Genomic DNA, 23,033 nt, shown 5'->3' on the forward strand with positions numbered 1-23,033 from the left:
TGTTATAAATGTTGCTAAAGCAAACTGATTAAAGCCATACTGACTAATCATGCATGTTAAATCTAATTATGTTAAGTGTAAGGTTAAAAATACCTTGAAGAAGAAAATAATTTATGAAGCCCTATTTACCATGAACATATTGAAAATGCTGTCTTTCTCTACAGATTTTTACAGGAGTTTTCTAAAACACTGAGTACATATTAAAAAGGTTTTGTACTACAGCCTTAATTTTTTTATTGCGGTGATCTATTCAGAATACAGAATTTAAAAAAAGAGTGATTTTTAACTGTCACTCAACACAAACTGTTCCATTAGTTTTCTTATCTTTAAAATATTTGTAAATTGTTTACTGTTCATAAAAATGTATTGAAGGAATCCTTTGTTACTTCTGATAGCTGAAATCATTCCAAGGTTGTTATGTTTGTTTGCTTGTTGCTTTCCTTTTTTTTTTTCCAAGAATCAGCTTCCTGAAGTGTTTTGTGTGATGAGACTGTCTCCTTCATTCCCAAGGATCAAAGCTGATTATGTATTTACCTTGCTGAGCAAGTATACCACAGGCATAAGATATGCAGTGGAAATAAACTCGTCACAAAAACATCAGACAAACGCATCCCATGGAGAAGATGATGACACTAATCAGTCAGTTTCTTCAATTGAGGATGATTTTGTCACGGCTTTTGAACATTTAGATGAAGATGAGCCTTCAAAGATACAAAGTGCTAGTAAGTTCTTGCATGCTGTTGCCTTGTAGCAATTATTATTTGAAATTTAGGCTGTTGGGTTTTCATGAGAAAGTAGATGTAAATAAGTAGGGGTTGGGTTTTTTGTTTTTACATTAATCAAGTTTTGTAAAGTGGTATTAGACAATTGAATTTTTTTCTTCTGTTATTTCACATTGGTTTATCTGTTCATAAACCAGAGATTCTAATCTCAGTGTCAGGTGTAGAATAGATGGAATCTTGTTCTACTTTATGTGCTAAAAAATACGTGATTAGATTAGTGTAATAGGATTTGAAAAAATGAAGGATTTCTTTGATCATGAAAGATCAGCTAGGATTTTGCAACAATAACAAACCCAGCAATTGCTGTCCAAATCTGTCCCCAGTTTTCTGTAGTTCTGTGAAATATCTTGGTTTTAAAGCAATCTTTTTTTTTTTCTTCAGGTGCATGCAACTTTACTTCTCGAAAGCATCGAGATGCTGCTTCACAGACCATTCCTGCTCAATCTTTAGAAGCTGTTGACTCAAAGGTCCTTGTGGGTTCAGCACGTCGAAAGTCATCTGCCAGATCTTCTACTTTGATTGATATTTTGGGACTTAAAGAACTGTCCTCTGTAAAAAATTCAGTTACAACCTCCATTTCTGATCCTTGGATACAAAGGAGTTTCTATAAGCCATATAATCCTTCTGATCAAGGTGTTAATTTTTTATGTAAAACACTGTTTTCCTCTTCTCCAGCTGAATCCTCTGAGTCAGATTGCTCCAGCCCAAGTCCCATCATTTTCTTAGATGAAGAAGGGTATCAAAAAAGCTTGAAGGCAAAGCTTCAGCTGCCAAAAATTCCAGTAGTGAAAGATGGTATAGAGGATTCGGACTCAGAAGTAAGTGAATTTTTTGATAGTTTTGATCAGTTTGATGAGCTGGAACAAGCCTTGGAAAACTCTTGTAAAGTCATTAGGGATCCCATCCTAGGGAATCTATCCCAGAAAAGGAGGACTGCACATGAACAGTTGTCTTCTGCAGGTGTTACAATGAATCCTCAGAAATTCAAGTTTGATCGTCCCACTCTCCCAGCCAACGTAAAGAAACCAACTCCTCGTAAGCCAGAGTCACCATACAGCAGCGTCTTTGATGTCCCGGATTCCCCTCGCCCGGTCAAAACACCGGGGGAAGAGAACGGAGGCTTGTTCAGCCCTATTCGATCATCAGCGTTCAGTCCACTAGGGAGCTGCGGTTCTTCTGAATGCTTGTGTCGAGTTAATCTTGGTGGTGATGGGACAGGTCAGAATCACCCTGACGCAGTTTTTAATAGTTACTCAGCGTACGCTGACAGTGTTTCATTTGAAATACTGGGCTCTGTTTTTCATTCTGAGCCCTCATCAGAACAAGTGTGTGCGGGAAGTGATTTCAAACACAAAGGAATTGCTTTGGAAGAGAAAAAAGGTCGAGCTGCAGATCTCAAAATGAAAATTGGTAAGGAGCCAGATAAACAAGTAAAATCTAAACATAAGTCATTAATGATTAGAGATAGCATTCAAAAATTTGCAACTGAATTAGTTGAAAAAAGTTTTGGCAGTGCATTTAAAGACCTCCAGAAAGGTGTTTCTTCATGCACCAACGCACTTTGTCATTTGGCTGCTAGGCTAACTTCTTCGGTCTTTCAGATGGCTTTTTATGAGATTGGAAGACGTAGAGCAATCTCCCTTAAGGAGCGTGCCATTAATGGGATAGCAAACTTTTTGGTGAGTGAAGCTATAACTGGTGCTCTGAAAGAACTGCGGCATGTCAAGAAACAAATATTTACCAACACCGTTGCACGTTTTGCGGCCGACCTTGCTGAAGAGCTTGTGTTTGAAGGAATCATGGAAGTGTGCCAGTTCTCATATCCATCGACACCTACAGCTGCACAGCCTTCATCCTTTGATTATGAAGACAACGTGGTAAGATCCTATGCCAGAGATTTGTCTGAATCTGTCATTCAGGAGGCTTTTATTGAGCTATCTCAGGTTGATGTGACCTTCACAACACAAGCAGCCATTAGTATTTCCATGGACAACATTAAATATGTGAGCGCAGAAAGCATGTTAGAGTCAACACAGACTTCTACAGTTTTTCCTAATTTTAATGATAGGGTTGCTCTGAAGCCAATCCAAGACTCCAAGAAGGAATATACAGTACAGCAAGCTCTGTTTTGCACCTCTGGTGTTGTAAGTTCAATACCTGTGCCCTTAGCTGGAAGAGCTCTTTGTCAACACCAGGTTTCCTCCGATGCTTATAAAGCAAAAGTATCTGGTGCTCTGAATTCTGATGACAATACCAAAATCTACAAGGACCCCACTCATCCGTTTTTCACAAGCAGAAAGAGAGAGGAGGAAGTCGCCTCTTTCAGAAGTATATACCTAACTTCAGAGCACAGTCAAAGTACAGAAAATACTCCATCATCACTCTTACAGAACCAAAATGACACCAAACAACCAAATAGCAGATCTGGAATGAACAGTAATTCAGAATTACCAAGCGGGTTGAAAGGCATTAATACTTTCTCTGGAACTATGGTAGATATAATAGTAAATGAAGCTTATGAAGCCATAACCTCATCTAGAGTAACAAAAGCAGTAGAAGAGTATACAGACTTTTTAACAAGGAAAAAACCAGATCAAAAACCTCATGTGCAATGTATTGGTGAAGATTTCCCCAAGAATATGTTTGCAGATCACTTGGCCAAGTATGTCATAAAACAATCTGTGGATGAAAGTAGAACTGCGTTATGCAACACTAGTGAGAATTTACCATGTAGTCTGAGCTCACAGACTTACACAGATACCAGCAGAAAAGAACAACGTGTGATAAAGAAGCAAGAGACTGAGAAGCAAAGTAATATTTCTGTAATTGTGGAGCAACAACAATTGCCTTTGAATAATTCAGGTAAATTTCTTCTTGCTCCAACTCATTCTGTTCAGTGTTTTTCAGAATCTAAAGACTGCTGGCAGGAACAAAAAGGACACAGGTTTTCTTCAAAATCACCACCGCCTTGTTCCACTGTGACTTTTGCTAGGCATGTTCTAGAGGACTTGACTGACACAAGAAGCTGCTACAATAAGCCCTCAAAAAACCATGATGCTCAGAAAACATCATCAGGCCCATTGACTTACAGGCAGAGTGATTGTTTTCTGCATGCAAATGGCTTTTCTTCAGTGATGTTTGGCAGTCAAGATGCTTTACAGATAGAAGGTAAATCAAGTCTCAAAGATGGAAATACCTGCATAATGCCTGACACACCCCCACCAACACCCTTAGTACCATTTCAAGGTAGTTCTGAAAGAAACCTAAGAAAACTATCTAAAAAACTCAAGGGAGAATTAGCAAAGGAATTTGCACCTGCAACGCCACCTTCTACACCCTACAATCCGTCTGTTGCTGGCTTGTCTGAAACTGAACACGACTCTTTGGAAAATGAGGAATTTATGCTGAAACTCATGCGGTCGCTTTCTGAAGAAGTGGACAGCAGTGAAGATGAAGATCATTCTGAAATGCCTGTTGAGAAAGATGAGTGTTCAGAAAAAACAGTTCAGTATGCAGATTGCTTAGCTAGCCATATAATTTCAATAGCCACTGAAATGGCTGCTTCTCATATAGATGGAAAAACAGACAAAGGAGAAGCCGAGAGCCAGATGGAGTTAGGTATGGAAAACAAAAGGTGTGGATATACTGCTTTTATAAATATCCCAGAGGAGACGTGCAGTTCTTTATGGAATTATGCAGGTGATATGGCAGGAAAAGTCATCAGTGAGGCTAAGAAAATAGTGAAATCGAGGCAGTGTAAGCTGCTGAGGTTGAAGCGGGTTAACTGTCAGGTGGATTGCCTGTACCTGAGAAAAGGTGATAAAGATTACAGTGCAAAAGAGCGGTGCGGCCCAGCGCGGGACCAGTGGCCAGGGGAGCGGGACCCCTCTGTGCTTTCTGTACCTTCAGGTTCAGGTGTGACAGGTTTGACTTCCAAATACCCCAGCTGTGAAAGTGTGACTGACGAATATGCAGATCATATTATGCGAGTGTTGAAGAGGGAAGGCGGGAACGCGGAGCTGTTAATGGATCAGTATGCGAGCCGGCTCGCTTACAGGTCTATCAAATCCGGCCTGCAGCAAGCTGCTAGGAAAAACAAGTGGCGATACAGCAGGAAGACGTTCCCTGGGCAGAACACGCAGGTGAATGGTAAGATGGAGCTGGTTAAAGCAGTGAATAAAGATACACTACAGCAAATGAGGAGTGGCATTCATTGCTGTGAAGACCAGACCTGTGAAAGGAGCATCGGCACGCAGAGAGCAGAGTGCACAGAGTTGTTACATTTTTCAGAATCCCTCGCTCGCAGTATCACCTGTGATGTCAGGAAGAAATTGAAAATGTCGGGACCCTGTTTGCCAAAGTCTCTAACAGACTCCTGTCTATATAAAAAGACTGAATTTGATGAAGTTGCAGGGGATGTTATTAAAACAAGATTTTCTAGCGCATCTCTTCCTTTCTCCCCAGATCATAAACTGTATCATAGTACAGGCAGTTTAAATGAAAATGGCTACAGTGAAGGCATACTGCAAGCTATAGAAAAATATGCTAGGAAAGTAGCAGATGATACTCTAGAAATGAGTTTAGAGTCGGCTGTTCTCCATGTGGCTGAAAACAGAAAAAATGGGGATAGGCTCTCATATACTGAGAAGCTGTCTCCTTTTTCTGGAACTGTCTGTAGATGCTGCAGTATGAAGGAACATCGATACTGTACAGAAAGTGCATCTCATCATCTAGCTGTGCAAGAAGCTTCCATTCCAGGGAGGCATTTTCTTCATCCTGCATCAGGTGGTGCCTGTCAAAAATCAAGAATGTTTCAGCTTGATATTCCTAAAATTCATGTTGATGTAGAACAGAAGACAGTGCTTTCTGACAAGGGGGCTGCTGCGACCGTAGAGAAAGCAGAAGGAGAGCAGAGTTATACAAGTCTGACAGCTGACAGTGGTATTGGACAAGATGGAGTCAGTTTTGCTGAAAGCCTTACTACTGAAATAATGACATCAGCTATGACTAATATTGGTCAGGCAGTTAACATAAGGTAATATTAATTTTCTCTTTTTTTTGTTGAATTTTGTACCAGAAAAAGGAAGGATTGTTTATATGAGTATGTGTCCGGGATTGTTTTTTAAAGAAATACATGCTTTTTGTTCTGAATGCTTTCTTTTTATTCTTCTGATGATATTTAAATGATTTGGAACTAGAAAAAGGAGTACTTTTTTGTTTTGTTTTGGTTGTTTTGTTTACATCTCTGAGAGTTTGAAGCCAAGGTTTCTAGGTATATCACCATGCATGTGTTCTACTAGATGTCTGATACGTGGAACTTAAAATGTTGCTGTTACAGCCTACAGTATAGTAGACCTTATGGGTTTGGTTGATCTGTGACCCATGATGGGATCCAGGTTTGTTACCTACCTGCATTTCTGCATTCTGTGCTAAAAACCTAAAAGTAATTTAATTTTGCTTTGGTCAGTAGGACCAGCAGCTGGCACTAGACAAGCTAGCCACTGCTTTATAGTATGAAGGATTTATTTTGATTATGACTGTCGTGACAGTGGTCTTATTACTGGTAAAAAGAACCCTTTAAGAAAAAAAGACCTTACTAAACCACCCTTTAGCTTATAGAATAGTAACATAGTAGACAAGGAACTGTCTTTCAAAATCTTGTGATGTAATGGAGGCTCCTTTAATAGGCTTATAAATAGGGAATACGTGCCACTGTAACCTCGAGGCAAACAGCAAATGTTTCCTAAAACACTGTTCACCATGTTGGGATTTTTTTCCAATTTATAGTAGTATTTATTTCTCTACTTGTTTTGGTGTGGGAATTCCTCACAGTCGTTAAACGTTTCTTTTCCTGATTTTTAGAGGGGCATCATGATGAATAATAAAATGGATTTTTATATGTTCAGTGGCTAAAGGCCACAGTTGGGGAGGTGAATTAAATTTTTTGAGGTTTGACATGAAAACCCATATCTGCTAGCTTCTGCTCCATACAGTGGTAGTTTTTTGTATCGTGTGAGGTGGTAACTTCTGCATAAAACTATAAGATCTGTTTTATTATGGCCTTTCAATGAAAGCATTCAACAAAAAATTCTAGCAGTAAGATGTGTGCTCTGTGCAACAGGGTTGAGTCCTCACCCAGCATGTGACCAAAAAAAATTAATGTGGTCACGTTTCCCTATAACTCCGTATCAAAGGTGACACTTTTTCTGAATCACTTATTAAAAAATGTTATTAAAATTTTCTATTTAGAATATGACACCAATTAAATGCAGGGTTCAAAGAGAATACTGTTTTTTACTGTGATGAAGAGGTGATATTATGGTTTTAACACACAGAATTTATACATCTTTCTTGTCATCTAATGTATGGTATGTGGCGCATATGTTTCTTGAGAAGCTGCCTTGCATGGTGAAAAAAGCTGTTGGTAGTGCTGATATAATAGTAAATAAAAATGCGGGGAAATCACTTTTGTATCACCCAAATGGGTGCAAGTTCAAACAGTTCAACTGTTTATCCCAGGCTACATATTTGTCTGCACAAAATGGTGCTCACTGGAGCAGTGTGTTGTCAGTGATGCCATTATGATTGGCTTTTTAAATAGTGGATGTTAAAGTGGCTGCTTCCTATGGTGGTAGTGGGATAGTCATTTCTCTTAAACTTTTTGCCACTTCATCTGTATATAAAAAAATATAGTTTGCCCCTGAAACTTAGCTCATTAAATGCATGTTCTTTTATTGCAACTTTTCTTTACAAGGACTTCACACTTCTTCAGAGTTACCAAATGGGATTTTTTGAAGTGTTTTGAAGATTACTGAATGTTACCTGCTTGATTGTTTTTGGATAAAAAAATTTAAATTTATCTCCTGAGGAAAAAATTCTGTACAAGCCATGCATCACAACACTTTCTTGAAGCAGGAAGACAAATCTTTACGTACTTTTTTTCTTTCTTTTTTTTAAAGAAAAGCATTTATTTAATTTTAAACACCAGTGTGTACTTAAGCACTTTGCCTACAATAGCAGACCCCATAGCTGGTAGTACTGAAAGCAGGCAGGGGTCACTAGTCAAACTGTTCTGTGATGAACAAGTTCAAAAATGGCAAGTCTTCTGCTTAAAAATGCACCTTGATATACAGTCTGTAAGGCTACAATGCCTTCTATGCTTAATAGCAAATAATCTTAAAAAGAGAGAATTATTTGTGCTGCTCCCTTTATCTTCTAGTGAAAGAATTCCAAATAGTGATCCCTGACTGAATCATGGAATTATAGGGGTTGGAAGGGACCTCGAGACATCATCGGGTCCAACCCCCCTGCCAAAGCAGCTCCCTAGGACATGTCACTCAGATAGGCGTCCAGGTGGGTCTTGAATATCTCCAGTGAAGGAGACTCCACCACCTCCCTGGGCAGCCTATTCCAGTGCTCTGTCACCCTCAAGCCTGTTGAAATTTCAGATTCGTTTGGTTGCTTCAATTGTTGTGTTGAGAATAGGGTACAAATTAATGGATTCTTTTCTGTGATTTTTTTTAGAGTGGTTGGGTTTTTTGTTGTATTTTCTCCATTGGAATTTAATGTCTTTGGAATGATGAGAAATTGCTGCAAGTGAACTAACCCAGGTCGGCATGAAATGCAGTGATGTCTTTGTCTTACATTTTTGTTTAGCTCTGTTGGAAGAGAAGGATTTCACTCTGTTGAATCTATTGTTAGCCAGCAGATGAGTCTTAGTATTGGTGATGATAGCACGGGGAGTTGGTCCAATCTAAGTTTTGAAGATGAACATCCTGATGAGAGCAGCAGTTTTCTTCACCTCAGTGACAGGTAACTATAAGCATGTTAGTTTAATTAAAATATGTTTCTTGTCAAATAATTGACATCAGGTGATTCTATCCTGGGGGTGAGGGGATTATGTTGTCTTCAACACAAGGACATTTTATGTAAACCTTGTTGCCCACAAGTGTTCATACTGTACACTCCGTAAAATCTGTGGAGTGTGCATTGTCATTGGTGTCAGGGAATTGCATCGTGTGAAACTGCACATATATGACTTAAGTATTAGCAAAAGCTGCAGGTGTACTGAAAACAACAGCCGTGTATAAAATGCATCTTGAAAGTCCTGTTTATAACTTCATCACTGAGAGTGTGTTGTATATAAATTATTCTTCAAAAGTAGTAATGTGAGCTTAATTTGCATGAGGAGCTTTAACAGCTATTTTTATCTGTTTGGGGAGTTAAATTTATAAGCTGTTCTAACTGCTACTGGTGGAATATTTCTGTACCACTGTGAGTTTAACAGGTGTGTAATATTGGAACTTACCTGTTCAGGGTTGTAGCTTTTTCCACAGAACTAATCACTACTCTTTCCCTAGTTGATTGATAATTAACAAAGATTAGAATGGGAATTTTAAAAATCTGCCAGGTATGTGCCCTGAGCCCAAGCTTCTATATGATCAACGTAGAGAAATGAGTAAGTACAGTTATTTGATTGATAGACCATTTCTGTTACTGTAGATAACTTCAGTGTTTCTGATGAAGAATAGCAGAAATGGGGGAGAGGTGGGGTTTTTTTGCATCTCTGAGTTTAAAGAAAATATACATAATATACCAAGAACCTATTTGGTAGCAAAGGGAAACCGCTCACTGAGATACCTATGATGTTTTTAATGTTTTAATCAAACCACTACTATAATTTATCACTTATACATTGCCTTAATGTTATTTTAATGAAGCATCGTTGTTTGTTGAATGAGTAAATATTGTTAGACTTACATGTTTAGACTTATTGTTTAGAGTATCAAGAATACTCCATGTATTCATAGTTATAAATAGTGAATAAAATACAGGTTACTTGATGCTGGACAAAAAAAAAAGGTATTAAAAATTCCAGGACCTGTAGTGTCCAGTAGTTATTTGTTTTGATTTACCTTTGTTTGGGGGATTTAAACTAATTTCTATAACTCTTAAGAAAATCTGCGGCTCATTAGAGGAGCAATGACCTAAATTATCATTTCATTCAGAGGCAATTTGGATACCAAGGTATTGGCAGAAGAAACTGGCATGCAGAAACTGATCAGCTACTTTTACAAAACTAACTGTGGATTGGTAACAGCACATGGGTTGGTTTGTGTTGCTGAGTTTGGCAGGTGGGGTTTATTGCCCTGAGTAAAAAGATATGGGGTGGGAGACCTCCTATAACAAAACAAAATAACATAATTTAGTAATAACACCATTTGTGGAACAGCCTTAGCATCTTCTAAGAAAATTAAAAAACAAAAAAGCATGGCAGTGATGAGGATGTATTGCTTTTATCTCCCTTTTTTTAACAGAAACTGTTGTATTAAACAGGAAAACGCCATTCAGTCATAGAGGGGGGCATTCATTATACTGTTGCAACAATTGAAAGTTGGGGTGGGGGGAAAGTTTTCTCTATTTTCCTTATGGTACAGGGCCATCTGCTTAAAAAATACTGTGCTGAATGTATGTAAACCATGATTATATGGAAGCATTTAAATGTACTATGAGGCAGCATTGCTCCCCTGGCAGCTATTTCATAATGCAGTGTGCTTCCTTGTGTCTGAGAAGCTGTTGGCAGTCTTGCTTATACCATCTTAGAGGTTCTAGGTATCATTAGACCAATTTGTTTGTGGTGCTGGTACAATTAAGTGAAATATTTAACATAAAGCAAGTAATTATACCTGGTATTTTCTAGTCCATTTTAAGTATTCAGTGGGTATCGGTACTTGAAACTCCTTTAGCTGATATTTTGGAAGTTATCTTCATAATAATAAACCTAGAGATTCCATTAATGGTAGGTGAAATTTCTTTGGAACACAGAATTACAATCCCCAGAAAGTAACACAATACAAGCTACAGTGGTCCAGTTTAATTTGCTTTGCTTTACTTCAGGAAAAAAAGACAAGTTGGTGTTGAAACTATAGGTGCCCTCTGCATCTCAGATAAGTATAAAAAATTTCCTTCAGTACTTCACAGAGGATTAAACTATCTGTAAACAGGGGAGCAAGACAGCTTGGAAGGAATTATCAAAGCATGATCCCTGCAGTTCCATTTGAATAGAAATAGTTTTTTAGCAAACTTTTAAAGCTACTTATGCAGTGTAGTGCTTGTTATCTGCTTTGCATGCCCAACATTAGTGACTTGAATTTAGAAATAGGCTTAAGCTTTGTCTGTATAGGTGTAGGCATAAATATAGGATTTTCCAGGGGATGAATCAGAGCATCTGGTTTAGGTTATAATTCAGAGCAGGAGCCTCTTGCCTTTGACTGTATGTACACAATACAGAATCTCAAAGCAGATGAGCTGAGTTGTAGTTCCCACATATATGATGTATGCATAAAAGTTGAAAGCTTTTCTTGTAGTTCTTCTGCCAGCTCATGTTGAAGAGCTGTGTGAAGCATTATAGGAGACTTTGATTATTGCTTATTCTTTGGTTGCAGGACTTGATTTTCAAAGCTGTTAATTTGGCATCTTTCATGTAATATTATCTTTATTTTTGTATGTCTCATATATTGCTATGCATTGTAATTACATGATTAAATATAGGATTATTTCAGACCAAGTTTGATATCTGTAAAATATATGAACCTCTTACCTGATCAGAACAGTAGTATGCAGCAGGTCATTCTGTTAGGTTGCCAATACTTTTTCCTTTAGCCTGAGAACTGGGGCAGCTTTTAATTATGTGTCATGCATATTTAACATTCAGTGAAGGAGGCTGTTTGAGTGCAAAATACTGGTGTCAGTAGACTATGTTAAATCTTTTCTCAGCAAGTAATCCACACTGTATTTAATACTACATGTGTACTGTGGTAGTCTCACACAGTGGTTTGAGAAATATTCTTAAAACTGAGTTTTAATTTTCTGTGCAAATCCAGTTGGTTTCTTTGGAAACTTCTGGTCATTTATTTTCTTTTTTCTTATTGCATAATGAGGGAGCTGTTTGATTGTTCTATGCATATGTAGTCTAAATAAGCAACAACATACTGAATGAAGCAGCTACAACTTCCCCCCTGCCTCTGCCTTGGGGTGTGTTGGTATTGCAGGTTTGCAAACTTGCTGTTACTGTTTTAACATTAGTATCCAAGCAGACATAGTGGAAAGCAAAGGACACTGATAAGTGATGCTGCTACTGGCAGACTCTTGAAAGAGATTAATGTCTCTCTCTGGAAATGTTTCTTTCCACCATTTGTAGCTTTAAATTTTACTATTTCCTTTGAGTTGAATGAGTGGAAAAGAGCTTTAAAAGTCACACAAAACTTAGGTGAAGAAAGATCTTCTTTGCAGCGGTTTTTCTCTGGAGTTTCATCATACCTTGTCATACCATCTATAGCAGACAATCTTGCTTTCTCAAAGAATGTTGGTTATCTTGAAATCCTTCTATTGGAAAGCTTCTGGACATGCTCTAGAAGAGGTAGGAAGTTGGGAAACAGATTTAATTCCAGAATCACAGAATTGTAGGGGTTGAAAGGGACCTAGAGAGATCATCGGGTCCAACCCCCCTGCCAAAGCAGCTCCCTAGGACATATCACTCAGATAGGCATCCAGACGGGTCTTGAATATCTCCAGTGAAGGAGACTCCACCACCCCCCCTCGGCAGCCTGTCCCAGGGCTCAGTCACCCTCACTGGGAAAAAGTTTTTCCGCATGTTGGTGTGGAACTTCCTGTGCTCCAACTTGCAGCCATTGCCCCTTGTCCTATCCCCACATACCACTGAAAAGGGGCTGGCTGATTCCCCCTGCATTCCATGCTTAAGATACTTACAGACATTATTTAGGTCCCCCCTTAGTCTTCTCAAGGCTGAACAGACGCAACTTACTCAGCCTTTCCTCATAGGGGAGAGGCTCCAGGCCCTTAATCATCTTCGTAGCCCTTCTTTGGACTCTATCAAGGAGATCATTGTTCTTTTTATACCAGGGAGCCCAGAAATCGCATGAGTAGCTCAGTCTTGTATATAAGCACAGGCTTAACAAACTCTGCTAATTATAATGCCTGAAGTGTAAGGACTTGCTCAGTTTTTTCAGTTCTTTGCATTGGCTTGAATGTAGTCATGGACTAAATGCAGTATTTTTATGAACTGTGAGTGAAGTTATCTTTTTAATATTATTTTTATTATTTTCTCCTATCTATAAACCCGGTTATTTTTAAAAGATCAGCTTGTAGAACAGTATTCAGAATTAAAAAAATATATTTGTACAAAGAATTCCCTCTTATCATGCTGTTGAAGATCATTACTGGATTTTTGGGATGTGATGGAAGGATTTTATTTGTACAAATGTCTTCACAATGCATAATTTTATGAACTCTTAGATAGTCCTTAAGCAAATATTTTAGTGGTATCCCATATTCCCATGGGTAATGATACTGAAATTGTTGAGCCTGTATAAACAGCAAGCAATGTGTTTGGACCTGAGGACAGAATTACTACTAGCACTGATCTGTAAAATTAATGAGTACAAATTAATACTTTCAGCTGTGTACTGAAACTCACCAGTTTTGCATTATTGTGCATGTTGCTCCTCTGAAAAGCACTGACAGTCATGTTTCTACTCTGTTGAGCAAACCTGTTTGGGAAGTTTAGTGCTCTTACATTAAATGTCTCAACAAAACAGCTCTGAGGAAAATGAAGGTTCTAGTTTGAGCTATTGTTCTTTTCTAGTTCAGCTGTGTTCTTTTCTTCTCCTGGCAGTAATGGTAACAGCAGTAGCTGGAGCAGTCTTGGTTTAGAAGGGGATATGTATGAGGAGAATTTATCCTTTCCAACATCAGACAGGTTGGTTGAGTTGAGAAATATAAACCAGATGGGTTCCTCATAATTAATGCATGAAATCATTATTTTGGAAAATAAAAATCTGGTGCATTTTTTATGCTGATACATTATTCACACTCTTCTCACTTAATCACAATATGATTTTTTTCATTAATTAATCCATACTGAATGGTTAAATTTTGCTGTGCTAAACTGATGAATGCGTTCTGCTTGCAAAATGAAAGGTCCCTTTTGTGCATGTTTTTGCTTGCAGTTTTACAAATCTTTAGATTCACTTTTTCATGCAAACTAGAGCTTGCTTCCTACAGGATTTCTGTTTTTTCATTTAGCTTGTGGAAACTTTCAAAATTGCTTGGTAATGGAATTTTCTATAGAACACTTATGACTTACAGCTTTGAATAACCTATAGCTGTTCATACCTGTGACATATGATGGCTCAACCTTTCCGCATATGAAACAAAGCTGAACTGGTCTCCTTAGTTAAAATCATCATTGTCTTCTTATTTTAAAATACCTTCATATTGCAATCCTTCTTTTTAACACCCTTCTCTTGTTTCTCTCTTCTCCCTTCTTTCTCTAAGAGCAAATCTTGTGTAGTTCATGATAAATCTGTTTCCGACATGAAATGGTGTGAGAAGCAAGGCTTCTTTTCATGATCACTTCTGAATTCTTTTATGATCTTCCTGTTCTTTAAACTTCATTACAGTCTTAGGATTGGCTACATTTACTGTATTAATATTTTCATTTTATTTTCAAAATACAGTGATGGAACAGAAGATAAAGATGAGGACTCCAAGGATGCAGTAGAAGGTAATATCAGTGTCAGCATATGCTACTTTTTTGCCACCTATGCACTCTGCATGAATTATTTTTGTTAATTCTTTGCTTCTATAGTCAGCAAAACAAGGTGGTGACCCTGTTATCACTATTCATCGTAATGTCTGTCAGTCAAGTGTCAGAATGTATTCTTAGAGCATTACCCTACGTAACACCTCTTAATGCACTGAACTTTGCAGCCTTTGGGAGATGTTAGTCTCTGCTTCTCATATGTGTACTTAACAGTATAGGGTAGTGAACTGTCATCAGCATATTGCAAGTGTAAACGTACAGGCATAGAATTAACTTCTTTGTAAAATATTTGATAGGGAGCCATGGAAATGCATCTGCATCACTGTGTTTGAGATACTGAAGAAGTTATTCAAACTGGCCATTGAAGAAACTTCAATATGATACATTTGCTATAATCTCTTTCTTAGTGAAATATAAAATAGGGTCTATCCAAAATCTTGTTAGAGCTTTCTGGTTCATAGAAGATCTCTTCATTGGTTCCAGTTTGATTGAAGCGCCAAAGGCTGTTAACTCAAATGAGAACATCCTGAGTTCACAGTATTTGGGGTTGATTTAAAGATGAGTTGATGTTAGAGCAAGTTGTAACAGAACTCTTCTTTGTGTGGGGTGTATTCTGAAGATGAAATAAGCATCTCAAGAAACCTCTGCTAGCAACTTACAGAGTATATTCAGCCATGTTGCACATCTTCACATATTCTTGATGTAAGCAGAAAGATGTGTGGTTGGGTATTTTCCCTTTTAATTCCTTGAAAAATTTATGGAAATGAACCACATCTGTAGTGGTTTAACCCTGGCTGGTGGCCACATGCCAACCAAAGGTGCTCTACCAGTGGCCTCCTCAGCTGGGCAGGAGATAAAATACATAATGAAAGGCTAAAGGTTGAGATAAGGACAGGGAGAGATCATTCAGTGATTACCCTCACAGGCAAAACAGACTCAACAAGGAATTATTAATTATTAACCAAATCAAAACAGAGTAGGGCAATGAGAAAAACAAATCTTAAAACACCCCTTTAACTTTACCCCTTCCTTCTTCCTGGGCCTAACTGTATTCCTGATTTCTGTGCCTCTTCCCTACGAGTGGCACAAAGGGATGGAGAATGGTGTTTGGGGGTCAGTTCATCACATGTTGTCTCTACCACTCCTCCCTCCTCAGGAGGAGGACTCCTCACAGTCTTCCCCTGCTCCAGGTGGGGTACTCCATGAACTTCTCCAATATGAGTCCTTCCCATAGGGGCTTCAGTTCTTACCAACTGCCCCAGTGTGGGCCCCTCCCATGGGGTGCAGACCTTCAGGACCAGACTGCTCCAGTGTGGTTCCCCCACAGGGTCACAAGTCCTGCCAGCAAACCTGCTCTGGCATGGGCTTCTCTCCCCACAGTCTGTGGGTCAAGTGTGGGCTTCCCACCAGGTCACAGTCTCCCTCAGGTGTCCCCATCTGCTCTGCTGTGGGGTCCTCCATGGGCTGCAGGTGGGATCTCTGCTCCCTGTCATTATCCATGGACTGCAGGGGCACAGTCTGCTTCACCATAGTCTTCTCCATGGGCTGCAGGGAATCTCTGCTCTGGTGTGTGGAGCACCTCCTCCCCCCCTTCTTCACTGACCTGGGTGCCTGCAGAGTTTCTCACATCATCTCACTCCTTTCTTTGGTGGCAAAATGCTGTCTCAGGTTTTTATCCTTAAATATGTTATCACAGGGGCACTGTCACTGTCACTGATGGGCTTGGGCTTGAGCTTGGCCTTGAGGCTCATCCTATTGGGCTAGGAGAAGGAGCCTAGGGGAAGCTTCTAGCTGCTTCTCACAGAAGCCACCCCTGCAGCCCCCTCCACTGACAGAACCTTGCCATGCAAACCCAAAACAACATCTCTTAATATTTATTTTTTTAATTCAGATGTGACTTTACAGTGATGTGGAAATTAAACAAAGATATTCAGTGTTTTTCTGTGAAAAAGAATTATAATTAAAATATTTTCTTCTTTGAAGGTTTCATCTAGGGTATCAATATACCATTGTTTTCTTCCAGTCTCGACTTTGAAAGTTTTAGCATCTTAATTTTTAAAATTTCTCAATTAAATTAGTGCTTGATTTTATTTCTTTACACCATTTATGTGGTTCCTGGAGTACAACAGACTGCTTTATACTGTGCTAAGGATTTTCTAGTGAAATTTTGCCAGTGTAATTTCTTCACCATCTTACTGTTGTTTTGAAAATACACTTTCTTAAATAGCAATCTAGGTAGAAAACGTTTTTACCTGCTCTTGTATATTTGGAAGTTCTGTTCATGGGATGCCTAGAAATCTCTGACTTTTTCAAAGTTGGCTGCACCTTGTTCACTAAAGAATTTGAAACAAGGCCTTGTTATTACAAAATTTACATCTATTTTATAAAACTAAAAAATATATAAAAAATTCCCTATGATATATTAGCACAATGGTCTTTATCCACTGAGTTTTGGGGTTTTTTTTTAGTATAATTGGTTCTTTCTTCTATAAAGATGTTAAATTTTGGATCTCCTGGACGAATACTCCGTTGCCCTCCATGCTTATGTTGACAGATTCACTATTTAACTTTCTCTCTTTTTACCTCTTGGAAGTATCTATTTCTTCTTGCTTACCATTGCTGGTTAGGAATGAATACCTGATGCACTTCAGTTTTTGTAAGCTCAATTAGGAGAGTAGTGAGACTGAGGTAAACAGTACAAGAACTTATGTTTTTATTAAAAATTATATTCCTTGTTTCTAGAGAGTTAAGTCTGGTATTGGGGAAGTAGAGACTGCAAGCAAACTGGGAGAGCATTACACGTATGCTTAGCTGGTTCCAAGACTGACAAAGAGTTGCTGTGGTAGCTGGGTACAGGAATTCAGAGTGGGAACAGAAGGTGGCAATACTGTAGTTTCTCTGTGTTAGTAATGCAACTGCTCTTCCAAGACTGTGTGGTTTTTTGTAACTCATGATGTAAAGGAAGTGTTCAAAAATTGGATGGGCCTCAGTAAAAACATTGCTGTAGTTTGGAAAAAACCTCAGAGGCCATCTGAACAATCTGCCTGTACAGGGAAGAATTCTCAAATACACACTTTTTAAAAAAAATAATAGATAAAGGCATAGTAATAAATAGCAGATGGAAATGGAAATGACATGGACAATGAGAGCTATTGCTGTTCAGTTTGTGAAAGGCTGCTTTAAAATTCACTGTAATTTGGAACATACATTAAGTGTGAGGTATCTTTTAATGCATGTCTCTGCTTACAAGTGTAAATGGGATAAACAGTACTTCCTTATGCAGAGGTACAGAAACACTTCAGATCAGCGTGATTTTTTCCTTCCAAATTATCTGTGCGTATTAAATCCAGGTTTTTAAGACAATATAGCCTGTACAGTGAACTACAGAAACCTTTTTGCAACAATTTGAAGCTATAAGTTTGATGAATTTATTTGTGGTATTAGGTTTGGAGCAAATACGAAAGACACTATCGATAGTGAATATTGATCTGGAACCAAATCTGGTGGACCCCCAGCTCAGAGCAGCACTCCAGTGGCTTGCGGTTTCTGAAACAGAGGTGTCTGATCTTCACTTTCATGACACTGCTGCAAAGGAATTTGTCTTTGTGAGTACTTGGGTTTGGTGGGTGGTGGGGAAGGATTTGCTTGATACCAGTTTGTTGTGATACACCAGCTGCTACTACATGAATTGCCACTCAGTGAGGTATTTGCTGTTGAGGAAAATCATCATTTCATGTTGAGAAGTCAAAGTTGAAAAATCTGTGTAGCCTGTGCTTGTACTGTGAAGTAAAACAGTATTAATCAAAGCTAAATTGACTTGTTTCATAAGTTGTTTTGCTTATTTTACTCCAAAACCAATAAAACTACATCATTTTTGTATAGTGAAAAAAAATTTAAAGCCTTTTTACTTAATACTTGTCTATAAATTGAGTATTTCTCAGAACTTGCTTATGCAGATTCATTTTATAACAATATTCTGACGGCTTGCCTCTGTTTGTTGTGGGGTTTTTTTGCTAGCAAATGCACATATTCTAGAAATAAGTTTAGGTTTTAATGAAATATTAACTATGTGTTTATTCAGTAAGCAACTGCAACCAGAACTGTAAGAAGGCTAAATGGATTTATAGATTGAATTTAATATGTGAATGAAGAGAAAGCAGAAAGTTACAGAATCAGGCTTTAGGATCCACTTGAGGGTATCATACGACATGTACAGGACAACCAGGCAATCAGGCCCAGTCAGCCTGGGTTTATGACAGGCAAGTCCTGCTTGACTAACCTGATCTCCTTCTGTGAAAAGGTTTCTCCTGGAGAAACTGGCTGCTCATGGCTTGGATGGGTGTACACTTCATTGGGTAAAATCTGGCTGGGTGGCTGGTCCCAAAGAGTTGTGGTGAATAGAGTTAAACCCAGTTGGGCCAGTCAGAAGTGGTGTTCCTCAGGGCTCAGTACTGGGACCAGTTCTGTTTAATATCTTATTTTTTGCCATCTTTTGAAGGTCTGGCCACATGAAGATTACAGTGTTGAAAATGCTCAAGTAAAATAGTGGTAGGACCCAGAAGTGTTAATACTAATCCCCTGTGTGTGTGTATGAGAGAGACATTTGTGTCTTGCACTGCAACATACACAACAAAAAATAGATGGTGGTGCCTTTCTTTTTAATTTACCCTTGAGTGTCTCATTCTTCTGCTCACTCTGACATAGTAGATTGCAGCGTTGTGAAGCTCCTGTTTAAGCTGATGCCTGAAGACACATACGGAAGATATTATTAGCTGGCAGTGTATCTGAGCACCACTCTAGCTATTCTAATAAGTGAATATGCTGAGAAGAGCACTCTGGAAAATAGCAGTGTCTGTTATGCACGCACTCCTGAAATGTTGTTATATTTTCCTACTTGACACTTCAATCATAAATTGATACTGAGTTGACACTTAAAGGTAAAACTTGAAACCTTCAGGCAAGCGGAAGTCGTGCAGTCCTGAAAATAAAACAGTGAACTGATTCACTTAGATTCATAGATTAAATTTTAGTTCTCCAAATACAGTTATGTTAAAATTAATTTAAATCCCGTTTGTTTGGTTTTTCCCTGGAGGCAGGGAAGGATTACCTGGTTTTTACTCCATCCCATTTCCAAATTGGAATTCATAACACTATCTCTGCAGACTTGTGCCCCTGTCCATTTTGCACTGTTCATGTTTAAACTGAATTGCCAAACCCCAGAAATTCACCCCTTGTGCCAGTCTGACTTTGCATCTCTCACTGTTTCCTTAGGGTTCAAAGGAAAGGGGAGAACTTTCACAGTACAGTCTCTGTCTGAATAATCCTTCATGAGAAAGATTAGGATGCATGAAGTATCACTTGATGACTTTCTGAAGTTAAAATACTTTCTAGAAATTTTCTGACAATGAAGACTTTCTGAAATGATGCTTGTAATTTTATTAAGGTCCTTTTAAAAAAAACCCCAGCTGTTCTCTCAGCTCTGTATTAATAAAACCAAGATGTTTACTAGTATGAAATAAGAAGTCTTGGAGTTAGTCACAGTCTGGTCCTGGTGATCTCTTGCACAAACTGAGGGTTTTAGATTAGCACTGATCATTCTCAGCACTGTTACTGGTAAATCAAGACAACCACCTCCAGAGGGCACTACAGCCCAGCAGGAAACCAAATTGACTTCTAGATACACTGATCTCTTGCAGCTTCGATCGTCTCCAAGGTACTTTGGAAGGTTACCTAAGTTGCTTGAACCCGGGCTTTAGATCACATTGAAAACAGTGATTTTTTACTATAAGCAGTTGGTGGGTTTGGAGCGGGAGGAAAGGCTTGTTTGAGCTAGTCACAGCAGGGTGGGTAATGAGCCACTGGTGCCATGTGGCTGTATAAAAGACAAAAATACTCCTATTATTTATAGGATATATATATATATACTACTGTATATCAGGTACAGTATTACTTGCAGTTGGGTGTGAACTCTTACTTGAGGCTGCACATTACACTCATCAAGGTGCAAAGAAGTTGAATACCTACATATGAAACAAAATGTTTGTTAGGAGTTAGAACAAGAAGCCAGTAAATTAGGATAACTTTTAACTTTTTCTTAGAAGCCTGACAGTGTGGATGTGCAAGTGCCTGGATTAAAAAAACCCAAACTATTTCTGTTTTAGGATTTAAGGTGTCCGTTTTGAGTAACCTCCAATACTTTGCTGAACTTTTAATTCAAAACAGAAAGCTTAATGAATCCAGGTGCCAAATCTGTTGTTTTACTGTGGTGGTGCCTTTTTTGGAGAGGAATCTTATATTGTATTGGCTTAAGTAGGTTTTCAGACATTGGCCAAACTTTGGCATAAGAAAAATGACAGTTCTTCTGTAAGCCAACAAACACCACTTACAAAATTGCCTATTGTAGACTTCAAAAATCTTGCTTCCTGTGCTGTAATTTAAAAATGACAAACAATTCACAGAAATAACTGCAAATCTCAGTCCCCTTTTCTGTACAAAGCATGCATTGTTTTTCACTGAAAAACGTTTCCGTGGTCAGGACTTGAGATTAGAGGGGATCTCTTGCTCGTTTAATTCTTTCTCAGCAAGCTAATTGTTTTATACATGTTTTTATGCCCACACTCTTCCTGTCCGTTCCATCACCTGCCTTGTTGCAACCGGAACATCACCTAGGTGAAGCAGCAGAGAGAAACTGTCATTTTGGGTTCTTCTAATAGAATTTGGCATTTCCACCTGATCGATCTCATAGAATAAACAGTATGAATTTTTAATTTTGTGGTTATAGAAGCTATTTTACTGAACACTCTTTAAGACTTTTTAAAACTTATTTATAAAGTATCACATTAAGGACTATAAAAGGCAATAAAATTTTACAGTTCCAGAGAATAAGTCCTTAAGGCTACAGAGAATAGTTTGTGTGTTCTGTTTTTTTCATTGAGTGTGGTTTTTGGCTGGTGGGTTTTGTTTTGTGTTTTTTTTAACTATTTTTTTTTAATTCCTGTGCAAACTGGCAAATTCACCCTTGTCTTAGGGCAGGCTTTCTTCTATATGTAGCTGAGCTTGACACATAAGCACAGAATCACAGAACAGCAGGGGCTGGAAGGGACCACTGGAGATCATCTAGTCCACCCCCTTGCTAATGTAGCATCACCTAGATCAGGCTGCACAGGATGATGTCCAGTGGATTTTTAGTATCTCCAGAGAAGGAGACTCCACAGCCTCTCTGGGCAGCCTGTGCCAGTGCTCTGCCACCCTCACAGTGAAGCAGCTCTTCCTCATACTCAGATGGAACTTCCCATGTGTTCCAGTTTATGCCTGTTGCCCCATGTCCTGTCACTGGGCACATTCACCTTTTAGATATTTATAAGTGTTGATAAGATCCCCTCTCAGTCTTCTCCGGGCTAAATAGCCCCAGCTCTCTCAGCCATTCGTTTTGCTTGGACTCCTGGGGTGAGGAGGGGAAACATTTTCCACTACACTGATCTCTGCTCCCAAGTGGTAGTTTAACTTAACTCTCACCTTTTCCTCTTCCTCAAGATGTTATAATTTCCCAAGTCTGAAGGAACTGTTTTCATTGAGGGTAACATCTGTGCCACCCAAACCACACTATATGTTGTGCAAGGAAAATCCACATCCTTTTATTAAGACCGAGTTTTGTCTTTTTACATGTCCATTATTGGCATGGGAGGGGTGGCAAATGTCTTAATCTTGTGTTCAGAATTTCCTGTTTTCTGCAGTCTTGATGAACCACAGCCCTCATACCTGTGGGCACCACATCATTTGAAAACGTTGCTCCCTCCAGAAGAAAATTTTGTGAAAGCTGCCCTAAAGAAAAGTGCCGGATTCTTGCGGAAGTTTTTGTTTTTATAGATGTGGGAATAACGATTAACTCATTACAACTGATCTCTCATGAGCAAATGTTTCAAGAATAGCTTCTGGAACTGTTAATCAGGATGTGCCGGTCAAAATAATTTTGTTTTGTGTTCCCCTGTCTCCCCTTCAGCTTTCCAGAAGATTGCGAGAAAGAGATTGGAAAGTTGGAGACCTCTTGCAAGCAGTGCTGAAATATTGTGAAATGATAGAGAAGGCATCAGATGGTGACCAAGCCCTAAATAAGTCTCTAGTTGGTTGGCTTCTGGAAAATGCCTGAAAAATCCAAAGATCCAACACTCTTCACTTCATTCCTCTTTTGAAAGGAAATAGGAAGAACACAGATATGTAAAATAAAATTCAACTAATGAATGTTCAAGTAATTGTCAGCATTTAAAAGACTTTGAGGTGAAAGTCAAAATAGCTGTGCTGTGCTTTGTGATACTGTGCACATGGTATGTTTATTCAGTCCATAATCGGTATTGTCTACCCATGCATAACTTGTATTTGCTGCTGCATTCAGACCATGGAAATATTTATGACAAAAATCCCCTGTCTCAGTGTAGTTCTGAGGAGCGTCTCAGGCGTGATATTCAGGATCCCCACTGTGCCAGGATAGCTCTTTTTCTCACTTGTATGCGTGCTGTATTCACAGTGGGACTAAGAGCACTGATACTCTACAAAAAACAGTTCTGGAATACCTTGCTGCAGACAAAAAATGGAATAAAAATTGCCAACATTGGCCAGGTGTTACATGCCCA

General features: G+C 38.7%; 1 protein-coding gene across 1 annotated transcript in view; it reads left to right on the forward strand.

Moving 5' to 3' along the window:
- AKAP11 (A-kinase anchoring protein 11) overlaps positions 1-22,646 on the forward strand; it is a 42,164-nt gene extending 19,518 nt beyond the window's left edge. The window contains exons 6-12 of the mRNA XM_084275082.1: positions 458-722; positions 1,164-5,817; positions 8,439-8,594; positions 13,477-13,560; positions 14,321-14,367; positions 17,851-18,011; positions 22,406-22,646. Of these exons, the coding sequence (XP_084131208.1) occupies positions 458-722; positions 1,164-5,817; positions 8,439-8,594; positions 13,477-13,560; positions 14,321-14,367; positions 17,851-18,011; positions 22,406-22,552 (5,514 nt within the window). The 3' untranslated portion in view covers positions 22,553-22,646. The remainder of the gene's footprint in view (positions 1-457; positions 723-1,163; positions 5,818-8,438; positions 8,595-13,476; positions 13,561-14,320; positions 14,368-17,850; positions 18,012-22,405) is intronic.
- Positions 22,647-23,033: the final 387 nt, after the last annotated feature.

The sequence above is a fragment of the Gallinula chloropus genome, assembly GCF_964237585.1.
Source record: "Gallinula chloropus genome assembly, chromosome: 1".
NCBI lineage: Eukaryota > Metazoa > Chordata > Aves > Gruiformes > Rallidae > Gallinula > Gallinula chloropus.